The sequence below is a fragment of the Peromyscus leucopus genome, chromosome 20 (assembly GCF_004664715.2).
Source record: "Peromyscus leucopus breed LL Stock chromosome 20, UCI_PerLeu_2.1, whole genome shotgun sequence".
In the NCBI taxonomy this organism is placed as follows: Eukaryota; Metazoa; Chordata; class Mammalia; order Rodentia; family Cricetidae; genus Peromyscus; species Peromyscus leucopus.
Window position 1 is genome coordinate 36371682 of NC_051080.1, and position 25843 is coordinate 36397524.

The 25843-nt window shown below is 46.6% G+C and overlaps 2 protein-coding genes across 3 annotated transcripts in view; one reads left to right on the forward strand and one right to left on the reverse strand.

Annotated features, from left to right (window-relative positions):
* Positions 1-9893, forward strand: Kdelr3 (KDEL endoplasmic reticulum protein retention receptor 3). Its single transcript, XM_028871153.2, has 5 exons — positions 1-240; positions 3319-3419; positions 7556-7714; positions 8351-8603; positions 9260-9893. The coding sequence occupies exons 1-5, from the start codon at positions 150-152 to the stop codon at positions 9298-9300; spliced, it is 645 nt and encodes a 214-aa protein (XP_028726986.1). The 5' UTR covers positions 1-149; the 3' UTR covers positions 9301-9893.
* The window catches only part of Ddx17 (DEAD-box helicase 17), a 21717-nt gene continuing 5763 nt past the window's right edge, over positions 9890-25843 (reverse strand). Inside the window, exons 4-13 of one of the 2 annotated variants that reach the window (XM_028871151.2) lie at positions 24544-24677; positions 23902-23967; positions 21750-21891; positions 21251-21411; positions 20988-21160; positions 19754-19864; positions 19091-19152; positions 18239-18298; positions 13872-14114; positions 9890-12707 (exon numbers count right to left, since the gene is read on the reverse strand). In XM_028871151.2, coding sequence (XP_028726984.1) covers positions 12202-12707; positions 13872-14114; positions 18239-18298; positions 19091-19152; positions 19754-19864; positions 20988-21160; positions 21251-21411; positions 21750-21891; positions 23902-23967; positions 24544-24677 — 1658 coding nt within the window. In that variant the 3' untranslated portion in view covers positions 9890-12201. The remainder of the gene's footprint in view (positions 12708-13871; positions 14115-18238; positions 18299-19090; positions 19153-19753; positions 19865-20987; positions 21161-21250; positions 21412-21749; positions 21892-23901; positions 23968-24543; positions 24678-25843) is intronic. The other variant, XM_028871152.2, reaches the window with a different exon arrangement.

A 25843-nucleotide genomic window follows, 5' to 3' on the forward strand; every position in this document is an offset into this window, starting at 1 on the left:
GCGCGCGCGCACGAGGAGGCGCGGCAGCGGCCTGGGGCACCGCGCGGCGCGGGGACGGGGACGGGGACGTGGCAGCGGCGGCGCTCGGCGCTCCAGAAAGTTCCCTGGGAGTTCCGCGCGACGCGGCGCGGGAAGCGGCGGGCGGGACCATGAATGTGTTCCGAATCCTCGGCGACCTGAGCCACCTCCTGGCCATGGTCTTGCTCCTGGGGAAGATCTGGAGGTCCAAGAGCTGCGCCGGTGAGCGGCGCCCGGGGCTGGGCGGGACGGGGACCAGGGTCGGGGCTCGGGCTCCGAGGGAGCCGCGCGGCGCGCGCGCGCTTCCGAAGACTTCAGTGAAGTTGTTCGACACCCGAGGATCCGGGAGCGTGGCTTCCGCCTCCACGGATACTGCTCCCGCACCTCCCTCGCCCTGTCCTCCACTCCAAGCGGGAGGTGCCACACTGCTCCTGGGCGAGGACTTGGGGGCGGGGGCGGCCACCCTTCCCCTCCCTAGGAGGGAAGAGTGTGTATTTAGAAGACCCCTCGTCTTAGGGTCTTTCCCTCCACTCTGCCGCCTTCCACTCCCCAGGGAGAGTCTTCCTTTTCCTGCGTGCTAGTGACCCCAGCCTGGCCCAGGGGGCTGGAGCTGGCCCAGGGGGAAGCTGGGAGATATTGGAGGTATTGGTCTGGCTGCCTTGCTGCCTCGCTGGGGTTGGGAGAAGTTTCCCGGTTGGATTGATGGTTGCAGTCCCCCGCGGTGCGATGAAAAGCTGCCCAACTGTCTTTCAGCCATCTTTGTCCCCGTGTTAGGCATTCCCATGGGGGCTATGGGGTAAGCTCAGACTCCCCCAGGGCTGAGGAAGCAGAGAACAGCTGAGCGCTACGTGGAGGAAGAGGATGGGCAGTGTGTGCGCCCCAGAAACAGGATACAGAGTTGAGGACACCAGTGCAGACACATAAAAGCCACAGGGCATAGGGCATATCCTGGGCAGGACACACAGGAGGGAGAGGAATCGGGAAGGTAGCGTGGTCCAGAGGTGCTCAGGATCCAGGACTAAGGAAGCCATGGACGATTCAGAAGATGGAGATGGAGGGTGTAGAGGCAGAGGACGAGGCACAGCAGGTCTCTCCTGAATCAGGGGATGGAGGTTGAGATGTCTGTCACCTGGGAGACTGGATAGGAGAAGGACTGGGCTGAGTAAGGTTGGATCCAGTGGCTCTGCACCGAACTGGAAGTTACCGGGGCCTGGAGTCTCCTGAGAGACTCACTCACAGTCCTTCGGGGTCTGGCTCAGGGCACCTGGAGGCTGGAGGCCCAAGACAGAAGTCCCCTGGACCTGTGCCTGTGCTTCAGAGGACGTCATGGGCAGGATGGGTGGGGGCTGCTGTTTTGGTAGAGACAGGTAGAGCGGGCCAGGAGAGGGATGGCGGGCCAGTGATTTTAGCTGCTCTTGAGACCAGGGGTGAGGTCAGTTGACCGTGGCTGCCGAGACATGGGCACTGTGAAGGGGAATGGTAAGACTGACGAGGACACGTGGTGGATCCCATGAAAGCTGTCCTCTGATCTCCATACATGGCATGTGTGCACATACAAACACTACAAACATATACTAAGTAAATAAATAACCTTTGGGAGGCTTAGGTAGGAGAATTGGGAGTTCAAGGCCATCCTGAGCTATATAACAAGACTTTAACTCAGATAAATAAATAAAGAATAGACCAAGGAGGCCAAGAAACACCATGGGCCAGGGCTGGAAAGATGGGTCAGTGGTTAAGAGCACTGATTGCTCTTGCGGAGGACCTGGATTCAATTCCTAGCACCTACATCATGGCTTATAACTGTATAACTGTAACTCCAGTTCCAGGTACTTACACGGGCACCAGGTACGCTTGTGTTACAAATATATATATGCCACCGCCGCCGGCAGTACACACGTACACACACACACACACACACACACACACACACACACACAAAATCTTTTTGTTTATATTTTGAAACATGTTATCACTATATGATTATAGCTGGACTGGAACTCATAGAGATCCACCCAACTTGGCCTCCTGAATGCTAGGATTAAAGGTGTACACCACCACACCTAGCTAAAAGAAATAGTATTTTATTACACTTATTTATTCCTTTTATGTGTATGTGTGTGTACCTGAGTCTGTTTGCTTGCCTTGATGGTGGGGGTCAGAAGAGGACATCAGATCTCTGGAGACTGGAGTTATAGGCAGGTGTAAGCCACTTTGTGAGGGCTAGGAACCAAACCCTGGTCTTCTACAAGAGCAGTAAGTGCTCTTAACTACTGAGCCATCTCTCTGGCTCAAAGTAAATAAATCCTTTTTAAAAAGAAAGACAGACAGACAGGCAGACCTTGGAGCTGGGCAGGTGGTGGTACACACCTATACCCCAGCACTGAAAAGGTAGAGGAAGGGAGAGTTGCTAAAAGCTTGAGGCCAGCCCTTTTTATTTATTATTATTTATTAATTAATTTTGAGACATGGTTTCACTGTATAGCCCTGGCTGGCCTTGAACTCAAAAGGCCTGCCACTGCCTCCCGAGTGTTGGGATTAAAGGCTAGCACCACCATGCCCGGCTAGCCAACCTATTCTATATAGCAAGCTCGATGCCAGTCAGGACTACACAGCAAGACCCTGTCTCAAAAGAGAGAAAGAAAAAAGAGACAGCGTGGAGAATAAGGCACCACTGGATCACGCACTCAGGGGCATACAGTGAGCAGTGGCCCGAGGTCTGTGCACCCAGGCTTGGTTGCTTGTGCATGCTCTATTTGGTGTTTATTATTTACTAATTGCACTGTTGGGACGGAACCCGGGCCTTGCACATGCTTGGCAAGTCACTGAGTTGCACCCCTGATTTTTGTATTATAATGAGTAAAAATAGGCATAACCTTTGTAAGTCGGGAAAGGGCTTTTTAAATTTGTGCCTTTTGGGAAACAGAGTGCTGCTGGCCCGCGTCTGCATCTGCCTGCCTGTCTCCCCGGTGAATCAGCACCTGGAGTCAGTGCCTTGTTCTCCCAGGATGGAGCTCTGGGGTTGCCACTGGAGCTCCGGGGGTGGCTCACAGAACAGCCTCAACACCCCCACCCGGGGCGACTCACACTACCCCCGCATCCTCCACAGAGAAGCACCAAGGTGGCGCACGCAGGGTGACTGGGAACGTAGCGTTCAGATCTTTATTTGGTGACAGATCACAGCTCCACGAGAGGCAGAGGAACTCCAGTGACTTGGAGCGGGGCGGGGACAGGCGTATCTGGCGCCTGCGTGGCCACCTGAAGACTGTGTTCTCATGGTCCCTTGTTCACCCCGCACAGGCATCTCTGGGAAGAGCCAGATTCTTTTTGCTCTGGTCTTCACCACCAGGTACCTGGACCTCGTCTACAATTTCATCTCCATCTACAACACAGTGATGAAGGTGAGAGCGTGGGGTGGGGGCTGGGGTGGGGGGCTGGGGGGGCTGCTGCTGTGTGGGGAAGTTTCAGGCCGGGGGTGGAGCTCTCGCACCTGCCTTGCTGTCCAGGGCCTTTCAGGTACGGGCCTCTGTACGGTTCCCTCAGGGCCAAGGTGGTACCTATACTTAGCTCAGGGGGGGGGGGGGCTGTGAAATTCATCAAGGTCACATATTTAAATGTGAGGCAGGTATCACGATGCACTCCTGAAGTCTCAGCCCTGGGGGAACAGGGAGGCGGGAGGATTGCTGCAAGTTCAAGGCCAGCCTGGTCGACATACTTGGTTCCAGGGCTACACAATGAGACAGTGTCTCAAAAGAACACCCGACACTACACACACACACACACACACACACACACACGTAAATACTAGCACTCTACCATGGACTGAATATTTCCTAAAAACTAGCCGTAACACAGAATGGTTTAACAAACAATTCAGGCATTTGTTTATTGGACCCTGGACAGTTGGTGAACTTGGTTTGCAGCAAGTGTGTAAGTGTGTTCTGCCTCTGCTGTGCCAGGCACTTGGAGACATGCAAGACTCATGGATCCTGCGGGGAACACCAGAAACAAATGAGAACATTGGTTGTGCAGGGGGCTAAGCAAAGTATTAACATCTGACTTTTTTTTTTTTTTTTTTTTTGGTTTTTCGAGACAGGGTTTCTCTGTGTAGCTTTGTGCCTTTCCTGGAGCTCACTTGGTAGACCAGGCTGGCCTCGAACTCACAGAGATCCGCCTGGCTCTGCCTCCCGAGTGCTGGGATTAAAGGCGTGCACCACCAACGCCCGGCAACATCTGACTTTTTAAAAAGTTCTGAAGAGTCATCTGATAGAGGATCACGGCATAGCTACTTCAGGGAGTGTGGGCAGGTGCTGAGGAGTTAACCGAGGTGTTCGTGACAAGCGACAGACCTGAGATCAGTGGACGAGTACCAAACCAAACGCGTAGCCAGGGCAAAGGCCCTTGAGGCACAGGAACAGGCTGGCCTCTTGAGAGAAGCGGTGTGAGGCTGAGGCAGTGGGGAACCCTGTGGGATGGCTGTAGGGAGAGAGGCCAGGGGGCACTGGGCACAGTGCCAGGTGGCTTCGGTTAGCCACAGGGACCAAAGGCTTTGATGGTGCTATGGTTTGGAAGTGTGGTTTTCTCAGTCCCACCACCATGCCTCATCTCTGTGCCATGGTTGGGTGCTTTTGGGGTGAAGAGTCTCATCAGCCTTCCTGGCTTTGAGGCAGGTACATCAGAGATAAGAACAGATTGCTAGTTCAGCAGAGTGGGGTGCAGCTGCTCAGATGCTAACAGCATGAGTGACTTTAGCAAAGGCACATTCCTGTTACCTAACATCTGGATGTGAGCAGTCCAGGGCAGGCTTGGCAGGCCCCTGGACTCCTAGGCTCCTTGTAACTCTTTGCTCGACAGCCTTGGGGTGGCCAGGACTCGTGGGCAATTAAACTATACAGTTGTCCAGCCGAGCCCGGCACTTGCCTGACGCCTCTGCTGTTGCCATCTTGAAATTCCTAGTTATAAACAAAGGGCCTCACAGTTTCATTTGGCAGTGGGCCTGGTAAGTTGTGTGGCTAGTCATGAGCATATCTATTCTCCGTTACCACAGGGTTACAAAGTGTGTGTGTGGCTCCTAAGGCAGAGGGTATTGGTGGCCCAGTAAGGTACCTACCAGCTAGATAAGCTTTTTTTTTTTTTTTTTTTTTAAATAAGATGGGGTCATACTATGTAGCCTTGGGGGTCCTGGAACTCACAGAAATCCACCTGCCTCTGCCTCCTGCATGCTACAATCACTATATGCCACTGTACTTGGCTTGTTTTAGTTTTTAATGGTTTACTTGTACTTTCTATGTATGAATGTTTGCCTGTGTGTATGTGCGCCACATGTATGCAGTGCCCACAGAGGCCAGAAGGTGTTGGATTCCCTGAAACTGGAGTTAACGCCCATTGTGAGCTAGCTGCCATATGGGTGCTGGGAACCAAACTTGGCTTCTCTGCAAGAGCAGGAAGTACTCACCACCTCTCTCCAGCCTTCTGGTTTTTTGTTTGCTTGTGTTTTTTTTTTCTTTTTCTTTTTTTGAGCTGAGGATTGAACCCAAGACCTTGTGCTTGCTAGGCAAGCGCTCTACCACTGAGCTAAATCCCCAACCCTGTTTGCTTGTTTTTTGTTTTTTTTTTTTAAGACAGGATTTCTCTGTGTAGCTTTGGAGCCTGTCCTGGAACTCACTCTGTAGCCCAGGCTGGCCTCGAACTCACAGAGATTCCCCTGCCTCTGCCTCCCAAGTGCTGGGATTAAAGGTGTGCGCCGCCGCCACCCAGTTCAACCTTCTCTTGGTTTGGAAATAGGATCTTAACACATAGTAAAGGCTGGCCTTGAACTTGAAATCATCCTGCCTCAGCTTCCCATATGCTGGGATTGTGGAGAAAGCTTTTTGTTGGTGGTGGTGTTTTTGGTTTTGTTTGTTTGTTTGTTTTTGAGACAGGTTCTCTCTATATAGCCTTGGCTGTCCTGGAACTCACTATGTAGATCAGGCTGGCCTTGAACTCACAGAGATCTCCTCTCCAGTGCTGGGATGAAAGGTGTGCACTACCATCACCCATCTGGAGAAAGCTCTTTTTAGATAGTTTATCCAAAATCTCAAGTGGCACGCACACACACACACACACACACACCTCTTTAAAAAAAAAAACCAAACTAGGCATGGTGGTAGCACACGCCTTTAACCCCAGCACTGGGGGGGCAGAAGCAGGCGGATTTCTGTGACTTCAAGGCCAGCCTGGTCTACAGAGCAAGTTCCAGGACAGCCAGGGCTACACAGAGAAACCCTGTCTTGAAACAAACAAACAAGCAAGCAAAAGCCCACAACAAATAAACAAAAGACCCAAAGCCTTTCTGAAAATTCTCCCCCGTGATTCCCACCTACTCTGGAAATGTAGTTTTGGTTGAGTGCATTATATTTGAAGTCCCAGTTTTACCTGCTCATGTGTGGAGTGGGAGTGTCTTACATGTATCTTACAGGGTAACTGTGAAGATTCCAAGAGAGGATATGGTACACTAAAGGAAATTCTCTGTCTCAGAGAGATTCTTTGGGAGTCCAGGTAGCTCATCCCTAGCAGGGGAGGTGGGGGGGGGGGGGAGATGTCACCTGTGAAGCATTTTAACGGTGTGAATCTGGGGTCTTAACATCACCCCCTACTTAGACTCCTCACCCGCTTAGTTCATTCCTCTGCACACCCAGCCTTGTGTGGCAGGATGAGGTGTCTAGTCTGGAATGGAATGGAAAAGTGGTCGTCACTTCCTGCATTCCCATCCTCGCTAATCTGTGCTGAGTAAGGATCTGGGGGATTCAGAGGAGGGTCCTGCCCATGTGTCCTCTTGTAGGGGAGACAGACTCACACGTCTTCGCAGGGCATGTGACCCCCACGCTACAGGTTGTGGTGACAGCATGTCATTCTAGTGACGTTTGAGTTCTCTATGCCAGTGTAGTCTAGTGCCAGCTAAGCAGCATTAGCGCCACCTGGGAAGTTGTTAGAAATGCAAATTCCAAGGCTGTCCAGACCTGCAAAAGAGAAGATCCTGAGAATAATACTAGAGAAGCCAGTGATCACCAGCCCACAAGACTAGGGGCCCCAGGAACTTATCACTCTCTCCCTCTCTCTCTCTCTCTCTCTCTCTCTCTCATGTTGGGGGACAATAATATGTTGGTCCTTGGGGTTACAGATATTACAGCTTAGCATGAGCTTTAAGAAATGATTTCAAGCTGGGCGGTGGTGGCGCACACCTTTAATCCCAGCACTCGGGAGGCAGAGCCAGGCGGATCTCTGTGAATTCGAGGCCAGCCTGGTCTACCAAGTGAGTTCCAGGACAGGTGCAAAGCTACACAGAGAAAACCTGTCTTGAACCCCCCCCCCCAAAAAAAAAAAGAAAGAAAGAAAGGAATGATTTCAAGCCGGGCAGTGGTGGCGCACACCTTTAATCCCAGCACTCAGGAGGCAGAGGCAGGGGGATCTCTGTGAGTACGAGGCCAGCCTGGGCTACAGTGAGTTCCAGCACAGGCTCCAAAACTACAGAGACTTCCTGCTGCCCCCGCCTCCCTAGGTGGTCTTCCTTCTCTGCGCCTACTTCACGGTGTACATGATCTACTGGAAGTTCCGGAAAACATTTGACAGCGAGAATGACACATTCCGACTGGAGTTCCTCCTGGTCCCCGTGATTGGCCTTTCCTTTCTGGTCAACTACAGTTACGCACCAACGGAGGTGAGTCTGATCCCAAGGCAGGGGTGCCTCCCAGCACCCTCTTCAGCCTGCCTATTGCAAGCCCATTTCTTACCATTCACAGCGGTAAGGGGCACATCGGTTCAGTCATGAGGTTCCAGCAGGTGGTGACCCTGCTTCTGTTAGGACCTTGTGTCCCCAAGAGCAGTCCAGGCCACTATTAACTCAGCAGACTAGCTAGGGCTTCAAGAGAATGTCTGGAGGTCCTCTGCTGGTATTGATGGACCCCTGACAAGCTGTGGCTTAAATTATGTCCTTTATAAACTGTGGTGTGGACATGTTTGCACTTAAAAAACAAGCAGGCACTCCATCCCCGAGTTTGTGTTTCCATAGACAGCGATGGAAAGGAACAGCTACTGCAGTTCAGGGCTGGGGACACAATGGGGAAGAGTGCTTGTCCAGCACGCGTCTGACCTTGGCTTCTGTCCCCAACACCAGAAAGCCACAAATAACAAGTTCTTAAGCCTGGTGTGTCACCCCAGCCCTTCCTTGGGACAGTTAGCTCAAAGCCTACCTGGGTTACTGTTACACTAGGACCCCGACAACTGTTCTCAACGTTCACTACGCGTGGGTCCTCCCAAGCAGTGGACCCTCCAGCCTTCTCTGCTCTTCTGACAGGTCCTCTGGACTTTCTCCATCTATTTGGAGTCGGTGGCCATCCTGCCACAGCTCTTCATGATCAGCAAGACTGGAGAGGCTGAGACCATCACCACTCACTACCTGTTCTTCCTGGGGCTTTATCGGGCACTCTATCTAGCCAACTGGATCTGGCGGTACCAGACAGAGAATTTCTATGATCAGATCTCAGTGGTGTCTGGAGTAGTACAAACCATCTTTTACTGTGACTTCTTCTACTTGTATGTGACCAAAGGTAGGCAGTGTCCTAAGTCACTACACACTCTGGTACTCCAGCTGGTCTGAGGCAGGGTCAAGGCTCATCACTTCTGAAGCCTATTTGGATGGGGGAGGCACAAACCAATGGGAATGATACTTGTGTACAGATAAGAGAACTGGAAGAGGACTTTTGACAGACCTGGTTGGGAAAATCTCCTAAGATCCAAAACGGGCTTTAGAAAGTCATAAACCTTGAAATGCAAACCAACTAAGCACGAGGCCTCGGGTTTGTTACTCCATCACCAAGAGCATCATCTATAAGAACTCATTTCAGCCAACCCATTAGTTGCCATGCAGGCAGAGTAGTCAGGGCAGCTAAGTCCAGGGTGAAGAGATCAAGATAGTCTATGGCAATGGAACAGACGCCAACTGCTGAGTCTACAACTATGTAGGAAGGAGCACCAGTAACCAAAACAGGCAGAGGGACATGGAGCCCATGGTTAACCTGAAAGAGGACTTCTGACAACCCCTCCTGTCAGATGACAACTTGGAAGGGACACAGTTGTGGTGGATTGTGCCTTTAATCTGAGCACTAGGGAGTCAGGTCAGTCAAACTCTCAAAAAGGAAGGGTGTGTGAAAACAATTCTTTGAAGTATAGTATATTCTGTAACCTCACCTTCCTTTTCTTCTAGTCCTCAAAGGAAAGAAGCTAAGCCTACCAATGCCAGTTTGAAGAGATGGACCACATTGTAAGGCACCCAGAGTAAATCACTTGGATTGATCTCCTTGGTGACTTAAATGGCTGGTGTGAATTTGAGCAAAGCACTGGCAGACCTTCCTCTTACCATCAACAGCAGGACTACTTATATGCCATCAATGCCTGGTCCAACTGCCCAAGTGTGAGGCCTTACAATGGGCAAGTGAAAATAAGGAGCTACAAGATACTTCCTCCATGAATGACCAACAGTTGCTCTTTTGACTACAGTGGAGGGCTCATGCCACGGAACTCGTAGACACATTCACAAAGATCCTTCCTAGGTCAGTGTGGAACTGAAGACCCTGGATGTGTGTATATCACGCAACCCACTCCCACACTGCATCTTAGACTCATTTCAGTTGCCAGCCTAGGTGGCCACCATGGTTATCTCACTGTGTGACTCATTCCTGTGCCAAGACCCATCATCAACCCCACTTTCCCCTCCCAGTTTGAGGTGCTAACTAGGATAATTAGTCATTCAACTCCCAATATTTGTTGTTTGGAGCAAAATGTTAAGATTACACTCAACTCTTGGTAAGGTTTGAATGTAATAAAAATTCACACCTTTATTGTCAATTGTTTTTATTTATACCTACAAAAGAAAACAAGATGGTATCAAAAGGACAATTTACAAACTAAGAATAGTAGTAACAGCTCTTAGCATCCTGTGCCTTAACATCACACCTACAACTCAAGTCTCAATGACAGGAATGTGTTGAGAGATCAGCAAAGGCATTAGCAGAGCACTGATCCCAAGCAAAGCCACCAACCTTTTAGATGAGAAGTCTGCACATGAATTGTTTGGGAGGGGTAGGGGAAGCAGCCCAATACCGAAGCCCTTTCCCTAAGTGAGTTAATCACCAGGGCAATAAGCCCAGCTCAAAGGGTTTGCCTACGCCTGTCCTGAGAACTCAAAAGGACAGACAAGGAGGCAGAAGTCATTTGCACTAAATAGGAAAACTGCTAGTTTTCTGCTGTACCCAGGCCAAAAGAGCTCATGAAATAGAAACCAGGTGTTAATTTCATCTGGAGTATGCTTCTGATGGGGAGATGTGCTACTGCTTCATCCCCAGAGGTGTTAACAGAAGAGGCGTTTTGAAGAGCTACAGTACCACAGGATAGCCCATGGTATAATGCTTAATAAATACATCTGAATTTGGTTGTAGAAAGAGTTATCTGTAACAGGCTGGTCAGTGTCCTTGGTTAGACACTGCTTCCTTTTAGCAGGGTGAGAGACAGACACACACTTTGGTTCCAAAGCACAGAGGAGGGTTGATACACATCTGTGCCCACCATTCTCCCTTAGCTTAACATTCTGTAAATAGTAAGGAAAACAAAAGGATGCCAAGCGTTCATATGCGTATAGCCAACATATGCTGACAACCTACCTGTTATGTCGCACACTGAATCCTACTTTCAGAGCCCTCAAAACCACCCCTTTCCTCTTCCTGAAGGAAACCTCAAGAGTGTTGTTAAGACTGTTAGAAAGCAGCAGGGCACTCTTGAGGGCACAGCCAAGGAATGCAATGGGGCCTCCTCCCTTTAACTGTACTGTGAATGAACCGCCCACCCACCACTGATCTACCACAGGCACTGGGGCCATCTACTGTCGTCCTGTCCTCTTAGGTGACACAAGAGCAGAATATTCTTTCAGATGCATCTGTTGCTCTTGGGAGTTTCAGTAAGAACACATTGAACAAATGGACGAGGAGACAAACGCACCCACCTTCACACTGCGGAGAGTAAGGTGGGGTGGGCTCTAGTCCTCCAGAGTGCCTCCTAAAGCACTACCTACCTTGGAAAAGCTGAGTGCAAAGGGACGCCGAGGATGAGTGCCTCCAGCTGCTACAAAGTACCACAGAACAGGCTGTGGAGACTAGCTCTCCACGTGCAGAGCAGCCCATGAGTCATTCTTACTTTTAAAATACTGAGTTTAAGAGGAAGATCTGCCCGTTTGGATTCCATCATTTCTAAAGGCGCTCTCTACACTGTAGACTCAGCCGCTCAGGAAGCTTCTGCTAAGCTTCTGATGCTTACGGCTCATGATGGCTATCTGGCTAGAAACTGACTTGCAGATGTTCCCTGGTTATATGGGGGGGGGGGGGGGGCGCGCAGGCAGCCTCTACCCAGATGCCAGTCTACTCAGCAAAAACAATGTCTTGTACTTTTTAAACTTAAAAAAAAAAAAAAAAAAAAAAAAAAGATTGCTTGAACTCAAGAAATTTAATTTCTAACTCAACACTAACCTGGTTAATATTTAATAACTGCAGGAGAGTCAAAACCAATTAGGAATTTTTTTAACTGTCAAATGCATGTCATAAGCCATCAGCCAAAATGACTGGTTGTCTTAAAATCCATCAGGCCTGAGTAATCTAACTTCAGTACTTAAAACCCACCATGGACAATGCGCATGGAAGTCGCTCTTGGCTTCTCCCAGGAAGGAGAACAGTCTGAAGCAGATGCCACCATCTTCTGCGGGACCATTCATCCTTCCCTCCCCTCCTTCCCTATCAACAGGCTCCAACAAAAATGCCTAATACCTTTAAGATGAAAAATAGCTCAATATCCTCAACATGCATTAATTCGGGGGAAGAAATTAATCTTTTCCAGTCAGTTTTATATATATATATATGTAGTTATATATATATATATATGTATGTATTTTTTTTCCCTTACAAAATGTGTTATTACAGACTGGATCTTTTGGGTGGGCAGAAGAAACCTGGCAGTGAATTTTAACTAATATGCATTAAAAAAAGATAAACCACAATGGTTGGAAAAAGGAAAAATAAAAACGCAAAGGGCTAGAAGGGTAAAAGAATAGACAGTATTCCTTTAGATGGAATGAATCTGCAGGAGGCACTCCACCAAGCAGCTTCATTTACGAGAGGGAGGAGGGGGGGGAGGGGGAGGAGGGTACTGGTAAGCAGTCTGCCCCATGTAGCCTATCATATTGGTAGCTCCTGGAGGCTGTGCAAACTGCTGGGACATCAGTGGCTGTGGCTGCTGCCCAGCTCGGCCCAGACCACTGAACTGCTGGCTGGAGCTCTGGGAGCTCCTCCCGCTCGAGGCGGCACCGCCGGCCCCGTAGGTGCCAGCAGCATACTCCTGGGCCGTGTAGCCACTGGTGCCGTAAGCAGCTGCCCCATAGGTGCCTTGAGCATACGTGTATTGGCCTGCTTGGGCCCCAAAGGCAGAATTGGGGCTGCCATAGCCGCTGCCGTTGGCATAGCTGGCTCTATCGGTTTCACTGCGATCCCGGTAGCTTGTAGAATCTCTCCGGCCACCGTCCTTCACCCCTCGAAGCCTCCGGTCACACTCATCCTGATACATCAGATTGGGATTGTTGGCTGAAGAAGTAGTCCGGTATCGAGAGCGACCTCCTGGTGGGAGGATAAAGGGATCTTTAATGCTAGTATGTGATCGGAACAAACTGCACATGAAGGGGAACAGAACTACTCACCACGTCTTCACTGTCAGCAATGCTAGTCTCTAAGTTAATATTTCACTCAACGTGGTGCCTTTTAGACTCTTCTTGAGTTAACAAAAACAATCTTTTTTTTTTTTTGGTTTTTCAAGACAGGGTTTCTCTGTGTAACCCCGGCTGTCCTCAAACTCAAAAGATCTGCCTGCCTCTGCCTTCTAAGTGCTGGGATTAAAGGCGTGTGCTACCAGGAACAGGCTTTATGAGAAAGGGTTTCTGTTTAGCCCTGGCTGTCCTGAAACTCACAATATAGACCAGGCTGACCTTGAACTTGAGATCTGCCTGCCTCTTCCACTTGAGTGGTGGGATTAAAGATGTGTGCCACCACTGCCTGACCACAAAAACAATCTGGCCAGGAGAACAAAGCTGAGTGTACCTCACAACTGTACATCAGCTGTATGCCTCAGCTAATACTATGTTATGAAATGACGAAAAATTACCAAATTCTCCACATGCAAAATTGAAACCTTAATAAAATTAAGAAACAGTTTAAAGGTATCAAGAAGCCAACAAAAGTTTAGCTTCACATGTATTAAGAGACAGGTTCTAGGAAGCTCAATCTGTTCCTAACGAGTCACAGCTGGCCTTACCTCCAGGTGTTAAGAATTCTAGGCAGCTGGGTATATAGTGACAAACACTTGATCCTAGCAGTTGGGGGAAAGGGGCAGAGGCAGAAGCAGCTCTGTGAGTTTGAGGCCAGCCTGATCTACAGAGAAAGTTACAGGACAGCCAGGGCTGTTACAAAGAAACCTCTTGAGCTACCCCCCACTTCCCAAAAATTTACAGGAATGTACTACTAGTTTCATTTTGAATATGCATGTGACCCAAAATTTAAATAATGGGTCTTAGATTCTCACATACCGGGCTACAATAGTAATGGCAGCATAATGACAAATTTTGCTTTCTGACTTACAATGAGGTCACAAAAACTCTGACTTCCAAGCAAGAAAGAGCCTTCACAGATCAAAATGAAAAACCAAAAAGAAGAAAACCCACCAGCAAAAAACAAGGCATAATTAGTATTAGGAGTCCTTGGTAGTACCTGGAAAATTCCAGGACTTACCCTTACCCCCTCCGCCGCCACCGCCTCTGTGGTCCACCAGCTGCATCAATTTTGGATTGATAGCCTGATTGGCCTCTTCCAACACTTTGATCAGCTCTCTAGCCTGCTTTAGGTTCCCCGGGGTAAAGAAGGTATAGGCAGTGCCCTTGTTGGTGCTCCGGGCCGTTCGGCCAATACGGTGAACGTAATCCTCTGAGCTGTTTGGATAGTCGTAGTTGATCACAAACTTCACATCTTCCACATCTTCCAAGTCAATGGTGAGCCGTCGTGTAAGGTGATGTGGCAGAGAAAGAGAAGGTCAAGGACAATGCCAAGAGGAGGGGAGCACGAGTGCAGATGACAGCAAGAGGAGAGAAGACCAAGTTAGTGACCACTCTGAGCAGGTACAAAAAAGACTCATCCCAACAGAGTAAAAGAGGATCAGTGACTCTCAGGACACAGCGGGCACTGCGCCTGGATTTGCTGTACTCCCAGGGAGTCCCATTTAATCCCCAAACTCCTGCCTCTTCTGCGACCGTACGCTGACAGGAGCTACACTAGACCAGAGTTCAGACGGACACACTCGAGTGCCACCCACCCCTTTCAAAACTGGGATGGAGAAGGAATCAGTAACCACCAGGAAAGTGCAGGGCCAAATCACTTCTACTCTGTTGGGAGAAGCCTGGCACAGACTACCAACAACAACCAACTTACCTTCAGACCAGTCACAGAGCAACCTGGAAAGGCACTCAAGCTACTCACTACATTCTCAGACTATATATACAGTTAGGGTTTTTTCGCTTGTGTAGTAGTTAAAAAGCAAACCAAAGCCAAAGTGCACACCTCTTTTGCTTTGTTTGAACACCCACATTATCTTTCCCTTTGCAGTCACAAGAACACATTACACTAAAATTTCACTGTACTACCAAGCCCAGCTTCTCAAGTGAGGTTTTTTCCACTCAACTCAAGGTTATTGCAAACTTAGTACTTGTATCATCAATGATCAGATTGTCTACATGACCTGGAGATTCAATAGCCAAACAATGTGGGGAAAACCATGAAACCTTGAGACACACATTGAATATTCTGTACACGGCTAGGAATTGGGCTGGGTAACCCCCTAAAACTTAAAATCATGTAAATGTTAGTGTAATGCTTTCAGCTAAATGTAGTTTTTTAACCTACTTAACAAACAAATTTAATAACAGAATCCTAATTTTTTGTGGAAAAAAATCTGCATTTTACAAAGAATATTCCGAAAATATCCTAGATAAAACACAGATTTCTGTGATAGAAATAATTAAAAAACATTCTCTGTTTGTTACCAGACCGATGCACACTCCCTCCTCCTTTGGGAAACCGCTGCAGCCGATCCCGTCTCTTTGTCTTTTATATTTGGCGGCCTCCTTTCGAAAACTCCGCCTTCTGACACGGGACCACTGGAGCGCGGGGAGCATGCATCAAGGGTCCGTGGCAGTGAGAAGTCCCCACACACGCTCGCTCTGTGAACTGGCTTAGATGCTTCTCTGTAGCCCCATTTGGTTGCCAAGCGCCGGAGAACCTGGGTTCAGGTAAAAATTTCAGGTCCTCCAACGCCTCCCCAAGGTAATTGGGGTGATTGTAGAAAAATTAAAAAAAAAGTTACATCCAAAGGGTCAGACGCATCTATTGCCCAGACTGGATTAATTTCAGGGGAAAGGGGAGATGATTAAAAAACAAAAATTCAGCTGTTGTTAGGGGCATGTGAAGTAGGGGCATTACGTCTGTTTCTTATTACAATAAAGGCTCCTCAGTCTTTACTGACCCCTAAAGTCCTGAATCACACCAGAAAGACGAGAAGGCACTTATCACAGGGGGCAGCTTGAGTCTCCGGCTTGGGTCGTTGATGCCACAAAGAAAAAATATTATAGGGCAAGGATGGAAGAGTGGGGTGGGCGGGGGTGGGGGTGGGGGTGGGGAGTTAACTCCGTAAGCACATCTTCAGAGCTTGGATAATGGCCCTCCGTCACTCCCACTGAGTGACCATGGGCAACAGACCATGCTGAATGACTGCGCTGGATGCACAGGAGTGTGCTTTCCAAGCAGCAAGCACTGGGCGGGCTCCAGATGCTAAAGTTGGGAGTACTTCTGGAGAGGCTCGATAAAGGGTGGACACGGTGCAAGGTCTTCATACTAGAAAGGTGTCCGGGGTACACAAAGCTGACTGAGGCCACCTGAGAGCAAGCACAGAGTCTGGTTTTCCCCAGGCCAGGCTGCCCTGAGGCTACTGGTGCACCCACAATATTATCTTGCTGTCTATAGAAGATGCTGTAGCAGGGTAAGAAATGGAAAGTGCCATGTTTTGGCCAATGGCCTAGGAGAACCTAGGCCGTGGCCTGCAGCGTCAATCACTAATTGGGAGGGAGAATCTAAGACTAGCCAGCAGGCTCATCTAGAGCGGCTTCGGGCCAATGGAGATTGCCTCAGCCATGTACTGAGTGATCTGCAGCTGATATCAAAGCTTCTGCTAAAAAACAAAACAAAATCAATTCAATACTTTTAGTTCAACAGTCTGTAGTTTAAAACAAAAAAGAAAAAGAAAAAAAGCGAAATAAAAAATATCCCAGTGGAAAGGGAACAGTGGTCGCCTGCAGATGACTATCATGAAACTATGGGAGGCCAAGAACTTACCTGAAGGGATCATTTAAGAGACCATCGCTCCACACAAGTGAAAAAAGGCCTGGTGACTCAGCTGAAAATCGCACCCCTGTCTATGAGGTAGAAGCCTTCACTTTCCAGGATCTTGTAGGACCTTGGTCAGAATCTGCCATTGTGGTGGGTTTTCTCCCTCCTTTTGATTTTTACAAGGCAGCAAACAAAGGGGCCCAAAACAAGCACTGATGTTGAGTAACAAGAAACAGACTCAGGCACCTTCCCTCTCCCTCACCAGAATGAGGGAGGGTGGGATGAAGAGTCTAAGTTATTCTAATGGCAGCCAATTGATTTTGTTAAAATATGCAAGGGGACATAGAACAAAGATTTTAATTGTCTAGGCAAGATGCACAAAGAAGCTACCAGCACATAGCAAGCCTGTTTTAAAAACCACCATTACTGAAAGCGCTTCTATAAACTGCTTTCAGGCTTCTGCCTCCTCTCCCAACAGGCCCAAGTTCTAACGGCACAGACCCAGACATGACCTCAGAGGAAAGCGAAACCCCTGCCATGGCTGCAGGTCACTACCTCTGAAGGAGTTCACGGGATAAAAAAGCTCCATCACTGCTGCATTCAAAACTTGTTATGCATTCTATGTTCAAGTGCACAGGGAAACTTGGTACTTCTCACCCTCCTCAACAGGAAATTAAACACAGCAATAATGGATTCCTCACGACAGACATGACCCCACTTCTCGAAAACAAGATCTTGCTATATAACCTAGGTTGGCCTCAAACTATTGATTCTCCTGCCTAAGCCTTCCAAGTGCTGGATTTTACAGGCATATACTACCATGCCCAGCTGTAAGAATCTTTTTGTGGGGATAGTGTCTCCCAATGTACCCCTAGCTGGTCCATAGCTCACTAGGCACACCAGGCTGGCCTCCAACTAAAGAAACCACTTGCCTCTGTCTCCCAAATACTGGGATCAAAGGCATGCATTACTATACCCAGCTGAAATAATCTTTATGAATGTAAACATTTTGGGTCAGACTTGTTCAGTTCAAAACAATAAGCCAAAGTATCACAGGCTATTTGTATGTATCTTAAATCGTGGGTTCAAACTCCCAAAGAACATCTTCAGATTAAGTTCTTAAACGGACAACACATCAATGGCCAAATGATGGGTAAGAAGAGGGGAGAATTGCCCATCATTTTACTCAAGTGACACCAGGCAATGCAGATTCAATAGAATGACATTACAGTACAGAGTAATCAAACCCTTCTTAGTAAATGTTCATGGAAAGTGGCCTCTATGTTTGTATCTATAATAGACAGGACTGGTATAAGGGGAAAACTAAAGAAACCAGCTTTTGCTAGCTAGGTTTAATTAGGCTCCTTCTATCCAGCCAGAAAACTGAACAAAACCAAAAAGAAATGAAGCTGTAAAGGAATGTCTCCTCTCCCTATAACTTAACAGTCATGCCTAGGCCTTGCTGCAGACCAAAGCCTGTTTGTCAGGAGCCAACGAGACTTTGAAAATAAAAGGGAGTTGGGTTGGATGATGGCAGAAAACCCAAAATAATAAAAAAAAAAAATTAAAAACCCACAAAGGTTAAAAAAAAATTCCAAGGGGGGAAATCACACACTCTCTTTTGACTAAACTCATATACATACAACTCTAAATTTGACATGACAAAAACATTTTAAAACCAAAAGATACACAAACCATCAACAGAGACACCTATCTATACAAACCTAGCCCACGGGAGGCTACGTCTGTGGCAATGAGGATAGGAGCCTTTCCAGATCGAAACTCTGAAGAAGAAGAGAAAAGGTGCCAAGTTAGGGACCTGAGGCCATAAAGAACATCCGTAGAAGACATGAACTGAAGAAAAAGAATTCCCCTCACCCACCCAAGATACACGCCTTTCATGTTGGCTTTGTACACCTATCTACAGCTCACAGCACTCATTTTAATTAAGAAAAAAAAGTGTTTTAAGTGTGTTCAAACTGTGTGTCTGTGCATGTTGAGTGTAGGTGCTCAGAAGTCAGAGGCATCGAATCCCTTTGTAGGGGAAATTACAGGTGGTTGTGAGCCACTCAACAGAGGTGGCGGGATCCGCCAAGAGCAGTGTGTGCTCTTAAGGCTGGGCCACCTCTCTAGCCCTTTTTATTTGAAAAGTTTTATTTTTATTTATATTATTACAAACTTTAAAGAACTCTGGAGATGTACTCAAAATGCCCAGGGTTCGGTTAACTAGAACAGGGCTGGGTAGACTTTCATCTCCAAATAAAATTGAGTACAACACTTGTTTCTGCAAACAAACCTTTCTGGGAATGCAATCAAGCCATGTTTGCAGTCCTGTCTACACTCGTTTTTGTGTAGAAATCACTGAACCCACTGTTTGGTGTACAAAGCCCCAGTAATCTATTCATTATAAAATGGGGAAGGGGGAGAGGCAGGACAGGTGTCAAAAAACTGTATTGTTGTGCTAGGCCCAGCAACACCTAGGAGGCAGAGGCAGGTGGATAGTTCTGAGTTCAAGGCCAGTCTGATCTACATAGTGAGATCCTATCTCAAAAGAAAATGCTTAGTCTTATTCTTACCATTAAGTACCCAATCTCTTTCTGGTTGACTCTTGTCTCCATGGATACACATAGCTGGCCAACTATCAGAAGAATATTGTATATTAGAAATGTTTACAAAAGTATTAGTACATAATTTTGATCAAGTTCTTTAAGCTACATAATAAAAGACTGCTCGTTTATGCATCCACACAATTATACATCAGGCTAAAATAGCATACACACATGCACCAGCCTTAGCACAGCAGTGGTTCTCAACCTTCCTAATGCGGCAACCCTAATACAGTTCCTGTGGTGACCCCTATCCATAAAATTATTTTGTTGCTACTTCATTAACTGTAATTTTGGTACTGTTATGAATTATAATGTAAATATCTGATATGCGGGGCTGGAGAGATGGTGGAGCAGTTAAGAGCACTGACTGTTCTTTCCAGGGGTCCTGAGTTTGGTTCCCAGCAACCACATGGTGGCTCACAACCATCCATGAGATCTGGTGCCCTCTTCGGGCATGCAGCACACATGTAGGGAGAACACTATATATATAATAAATTTCAAAAAAAACTATCGGATATGCAGGACATCTGACGTAGGACTACTGTGAGAGGCTTGCCCGGCCCCGCCAACCCTGCCATGACCCACAGGTTGTGATCTGCTGGTATACAGCTATCAAGGTGCTGTACTCACCCATCTCTGCGCATCCTTCGAGTGAGGTCATCACAGCGTCTCTTTGTCTCCACAAATATTATAGTCTTATTTTCCTTTTCTGCCATAATTTCCTCCATCAGTTGGATCAATCTGAAAAGAAGACCAACAATGCAGTCTCACACAGTAAAGTTCTTCCATCAACCACACAGATGCTATTAACTCCCAAAGCTTAGAGTGTGGTGGCACATGCCTACAATCCCAGTATCCCTCAGGAGGCTGAAGCAGGATGAAGAATTCAAGGGTCAACCTCAACTACACAACAAGAATATTTTCCTCCAAAAAGGAAACAAAACAAAACAAAACAAAAAACTAACTTTTTTGTTTTTTGTTTTGCAGGGGACATGGTTCCTCTGTATAGCTCTGTCCTGAAACTCACTCTGTAGACCAGGCAGGCTGGCCTCAAACTGTCTCCTGAGTGCTGGGATTAAAAGCACCTGCCATCACACCCAGCCTGTTGAGAGATACTTTAATAAGCACATACATCTGTATTTAAGTCTTTGCTCTTACAGAGGGGACTGAATCTAGCTCTGGGCATCCACTATGAGTGACTCACAACCACCTGTAATTCCAGTACCAGGGGATCTGAACTATTTCCTTACCTTTATGAGCACAGTGCATGAACACAAACAAGACAAACTAACTCTGGCTGTTATACTATTTTCCTGCATGCATGATGCCCTGGATTCAATCCCCAGCAAGACCTTAACGAAGTGTGGAGGAGGCATATGCCTTAAATCCCAGCACACGGGAGGCAGGAATTAAGTCTAATCTTCTGTTACACCTCAAGTTCCAAGCCTGCCAAGGATCCATGAACAAAACTGATTGCCACCAATTCCCACTTGCTTCCGGCAGGCCTGATGCACTGACATTCTACCTATCTGAAAATGACAATGGAGGCCATGAGAAGCAAATCTTAAACCTGCCTTAAAATTATACAGCTGCCATTAAACAAAAGCCTGGATTCAAATCCAACAATCCAAGATCATGCATTTAACTTCAATGCTCCAATGAATGACACCCAAAGAATGTTTCAATCTCAAAAAAATCCTGGCCTTTTCAGCTATGGTATAGTGACTTAGCTTGTAATTCTAGCATTCTGAAGGCTAAGGAAGGAGGGATCAGGAGTCTGAGGGCAACCTTAGGATATCTAGTTCAGCCTTGTCTCAGAAATAAACCAAACTTAAAAACAGGATAACGAAGTCTCCTTTCATACTTGTGATCTTTTTCACTTTCCATACAGACATCCACAATCTGCAAGATGTTGTGGTTGGCACTCAACTCCAGATTGCCCACATTGATCTGGGTGTAATCACGCAGGAAGTCCTCTGCAAGCTGCCTTACTTCCTTTGGCCAAGTTGCACTCCACATCAGTGTCTGCCGGTCAGGCTATCAGGAAATGAAGGTTTCCTTTAGATTAAGGGACTCTACACAGTCAAACAGGTATAAATAGAACAAAGAAGCATCAGCTTTACGAACCCGGATTTGGTCAACAATTTTACGGATCTGCGGCTCGAAGCCCATATCAAGCATTCGGTCAGCCTCATCCAACACAAGGTAAGTACATCGGCGAAGGTTTGTCTTTCCCGATTCCAGGAAATCTATCAGGCGCCCGGGAGTGGCTATGCAGATTTCAACACCTGGAAAGCAAAATTAAATCAAAGATCTAGCCCACGAAGAAGCTTTAGATATGAAGTATCCAGACCTCAGTACACGGAAACTAGGAGGTACCAGCCCTGGTGGCTGTATTCAATGTTACAGCAGTTGCTAAACTTAACAGTATCTGGAAAGCATGATGCAAAGAGAACTTCACAAAGAGTAGATTAAGCTCTAGCCACAAGATTGCCTCCAACAAAGTAGCTAATTGAACTGCACCCCAAGAATTTCTACACTATTAAAATACTGAATTTTCTCACAAGAACCCGTTTTGTTCAATTTCATTTACAGAAATTAGCAAGCATGAAAAAGTTTTTCTTACCTCTTTCCAAGTCTCGAATTTGAGGACCTTTAGGAGCACCTCCATAAATGCATGTACTCTTCAACCTAGAACACTTTCCATAATCATCAGCCACCTGCTGCACCTGCTGAGCAAGTTCTCTAGTAGGAGCCAGCACTAGACACTGAAACAAGGGGAGGGGCAGCAAGTGAAAGTGAGAAAGCCACCCCAAGTTTAATAAAAATACCCAAACAACCCAAAGAACCACCAGGAAGTCTCATTTTCCTCTTATTGTCTAATTTAGCACATCTCAAGTTATTTGAGCAATGGAGCTCAAAATGAAAAATATATAATTTACCATTTAGAAATGGAAATGATACCAACACCCTCTCCACTTGGGTTACTCTGATGCATTATGATTAGGTGAAGTATAAATGACCCCCTTAGGTTGTATTATGTCATTCAAATAAATACATGAATGAATGAATGAATGAATGAATGAATGAATAAACAAATAAATAAAGGGTCTTATATAGATTCTCCGGCCCTTAACTATGTAGCTGAAGATGACCCTGAAGTTCTTTCTGATTCTGTTTCTATCTACTAGGGCTAGGATTGAAGACACACACTATCACACCCAGTTTTGCATGACCAACGTTTAACCTCACATGATGAACAATTGGCTTAAAAAATATCCATGTTGGCCAGGTGGTAGCGGCGGCACATGCCTTTAATCCCAGCACTTGGGAGGCAGAGGCAGCCAGATCTCTGTGAGTTCGAGGCCAACCTGGTCTACAGAGCAAGTTCCATGACAGGCTCCATCCAAAGCTACACAGAGAAACCCTGACTCAAAAAACAAAACAAAACAAAACAAAATAACCATGTGTCAGGTGGTGGTAGCACACGTCTTTAATCCCAGCACTCAGGAGGCAGAGGCAGGCGGATCTCTGAGTGAGATTGAGGCCAGCCTGGTCCACAAAGCAAGTTCCGGGACAGCCAGAACTGTTACAGAGAAACAGGGTGTGTGTGTGTGTGTGTGTGTGTGTGTGTGTGTGTGTGTGGAATCCAAACAAGAAAACCATAAATATCAGCAGCAAATACAGATAAAAGGTGAGCTTGGAGAGATGGCTCAGTGGTTAAGAACATTGGCTGCTCTCCCAGAGGACCCTGGTTCAATTCCCAGAACCCACATGACAGCCCACAACTGCCTGGAACTCAAGTTCCGGAGGATCCAACACCCTTATTCACAGACATTCATGCAGGCAAAACACCAATGCACATAATTTTTTTTAAAAAAAAATTACTTAAAAAGTGGGGGAGGGCTGGAGACATGGCTCAGAAGTTAAGAGCACTGTCAGGTAAGATGCTTCTATGGGGGGGGTGGTGGTGCACGTTTTTAATCCCAGCACAGGAGGCAGAGGAAAGATGATCCAAGCCAGCCAAGTAAATAGTAAAAAGGCTTGCCCCTAAGTTTGACAACCTGATCCTGAGACCCACATGGTGGGTAGAACTGACCCTAACAAGTTGACCCCTGAATTTATTCCCTACAGAAAAATAACCAAAACTAATAAAAATGAGTAATTCAGAATTGTGTTTAAGAGCTCTTGATATAGCCCAGTGGTTGAATACTTACCTAGCATACATCGGGCCCTAAATTCAACCCCCCAGTACTAAAAAACAAACCCTAAAACAAAGACTTGTACTTGAATTTGTTGCAAAGACTGGTTCAAAGACTAGGTTCAGGGAGGTAGAGCTCAGTGGTGGGATATATGCCTATCACACACAAACAAGATACCCAGGACCACAAACAAAAGAGGAAGAATGCCTCAAATTCAGTCATTTCATTTTGGTGTAACTTTGGGTAAGTCATTTAATTCCAAATAAGACAGGAGAAAAAGGTTAAGAATTAAATTAGGGAAGGAACTGGAATGACTAAGAGCAGTGGCCCCCTTTCCAGAAGACTTGGGTTTAATTCCTAACAACCGTGTTGTAGGTAACAACTGTAACTCCAGTTCCAGGGGATTAAATACCCTCTTCTGGCCTCTATGGCAACACACATGCAGACACATATGCAGGCAAAATCCCCATAAACATTTTTAAAAAAGAATTAAATTGGGTTTTACACACAGTGCCTAAAACTCAACTATCATTTGAAGTAGTTATTCTTAAAAATTACAGATTGTAACACACTTACAATTGGGCCATCTCCTCTTTCCAAGTATGGCTGGTGGTTTATATGAACAATCGCAGGCAGCAAATACTGAGGAGGAATGAGAATGAACAATGTTATACAAACTCAAGCTATAATCTCAATGGGTTCCAATTAAAATCAGTAATAAACAATGCCCTACTAGAAAGTGAGGAAAAACAGAACACATTCCCACACTCAAGTACAATGAAAACACACAGCTGAAATACCACACGTATTTTACTTTTTGGCCTTGAGACACTGCCTCACTATATGACTCACTGCATAGACCAAACCGGCCTCCAACACAGAGGTCCATGTGCCTGCTTCGGCCTCCCTAGTGCTGGGATTAAAGGGGTGCCCCATCATTCCAGGATTGCACATAGTATTTTTAGATTTAAATTTAAGAACTGAGAAAATGTGAGCTGAGCATGGTGGCACATAACTTTAATCCCAGTACATGGGAGGCAGCAGAGGCAGGCAGTTCTCTGGTTGGAGGCCACCCTGGTCTACAGAGCCAGTTCCAGAACAGCAGAGACTACACAGAGAAACCCAGTCTCAGGACAGGGGTGGGGAAAACCTGAGAAAAATCTAAGACAACTAGGATAACAAAATAAGTTACTACAATGTCAAAGACTTGGTACCTACCGCCAATGTCTTCCCAGAGCCAGTCTGTGCAATGCCAACCATATCACGGCCACTAAGAGCCAAAGGAAATCCCTGGCACTGAATGGGAGTTGGTTCTGTAAAATGCTGATCCATCAGCACATCCATTACATATTCTGAAAGAAATGGAAATGCATTACTACTTTTATTAGGTAAACTAAGGGCACACATGAGGTCTTAAGAAGTAGCGGTTACTGAAGACAAGACAAATTTATCAAGAACTTGAAACCCAACCTCTCCAGTCCACTACCATCTTTGAGAACTACTATCCTAACACACCTAACAGCACAGGCCCGAGTCACTGACTGTTCCCAAAGTTTATACTATATCCTAGAAGCAATATTCTGCTGCCTTGTAAAATACAGGGGCAAAATACCACAAGTTTTGGCATTAGAAACAATGCAGAAGCTGGGTGGTAGTCGTGGTGCACAACTTTAATCCCAGCACTCGGGAGGCAGAGGCAGGTGAATCTCTGTTGAGTTCCAGTTCAACCTGGTCTACAGAGCGAGTTCCAGGACAGCCAGGACCATTACACAGAGAAATCCTGTCTCGAAAAACCAAAAAAACCAAAGCTGAGAAGATGCTCAGCTGTTTAAGAGTGCTTGCTGTTCTTACAGAGGGCTCAAGTTTGGTATCCAATACCCATCTCAGGATCACAACTGCTTGTAATTCCAACTTTAGGAAATCTGATGTCCTCTTTTGACCTCCTCAGGAACCTCACCCCACACAAATAATCTTTAAAAAACAAAAACAGTAGCCAGGCGGTGATGGTGCATGCTTTTAATCCCAGCACTGGGGAGGCAGGTGGAAGGTGGATCTCTGTGAGTTCGAGGCCAGCTTGGTCTATAGAGCTAGTTTCAGGACAGCCAGAGCTACACAGAGAAACCCTGTCTCAAAAAACAAAACAAAAATAGTATTATTAATACTAGTAGTCATCATGCTTCTAAAAAATTTGAAATTCACATAAAATTAGTATTTAAAGCCAGGTGGTAGTGGTGCCCGACTTTAATCCCAGCACTTGGGAGACAGAGCCAGCCTGATCTACATAGTGAGACTATGTCATGAAAAATTAAAAAAAAAAAAAATTTTTTTTAAATTTTATTTTACAATACCATTCAGTTCTACATATCAGCCATGGGTTCCCTTATTTAAATTTTTTTTGAACTTTAATATTTTGTGTGTGCAAGCATGATATGCCAGAGTGAGTTTGTGAAGGTCAGAGGAGACCTTCCACGGCTAAACTTACGTACCCACTGAGCCATCTGACACTAAATTACTATTC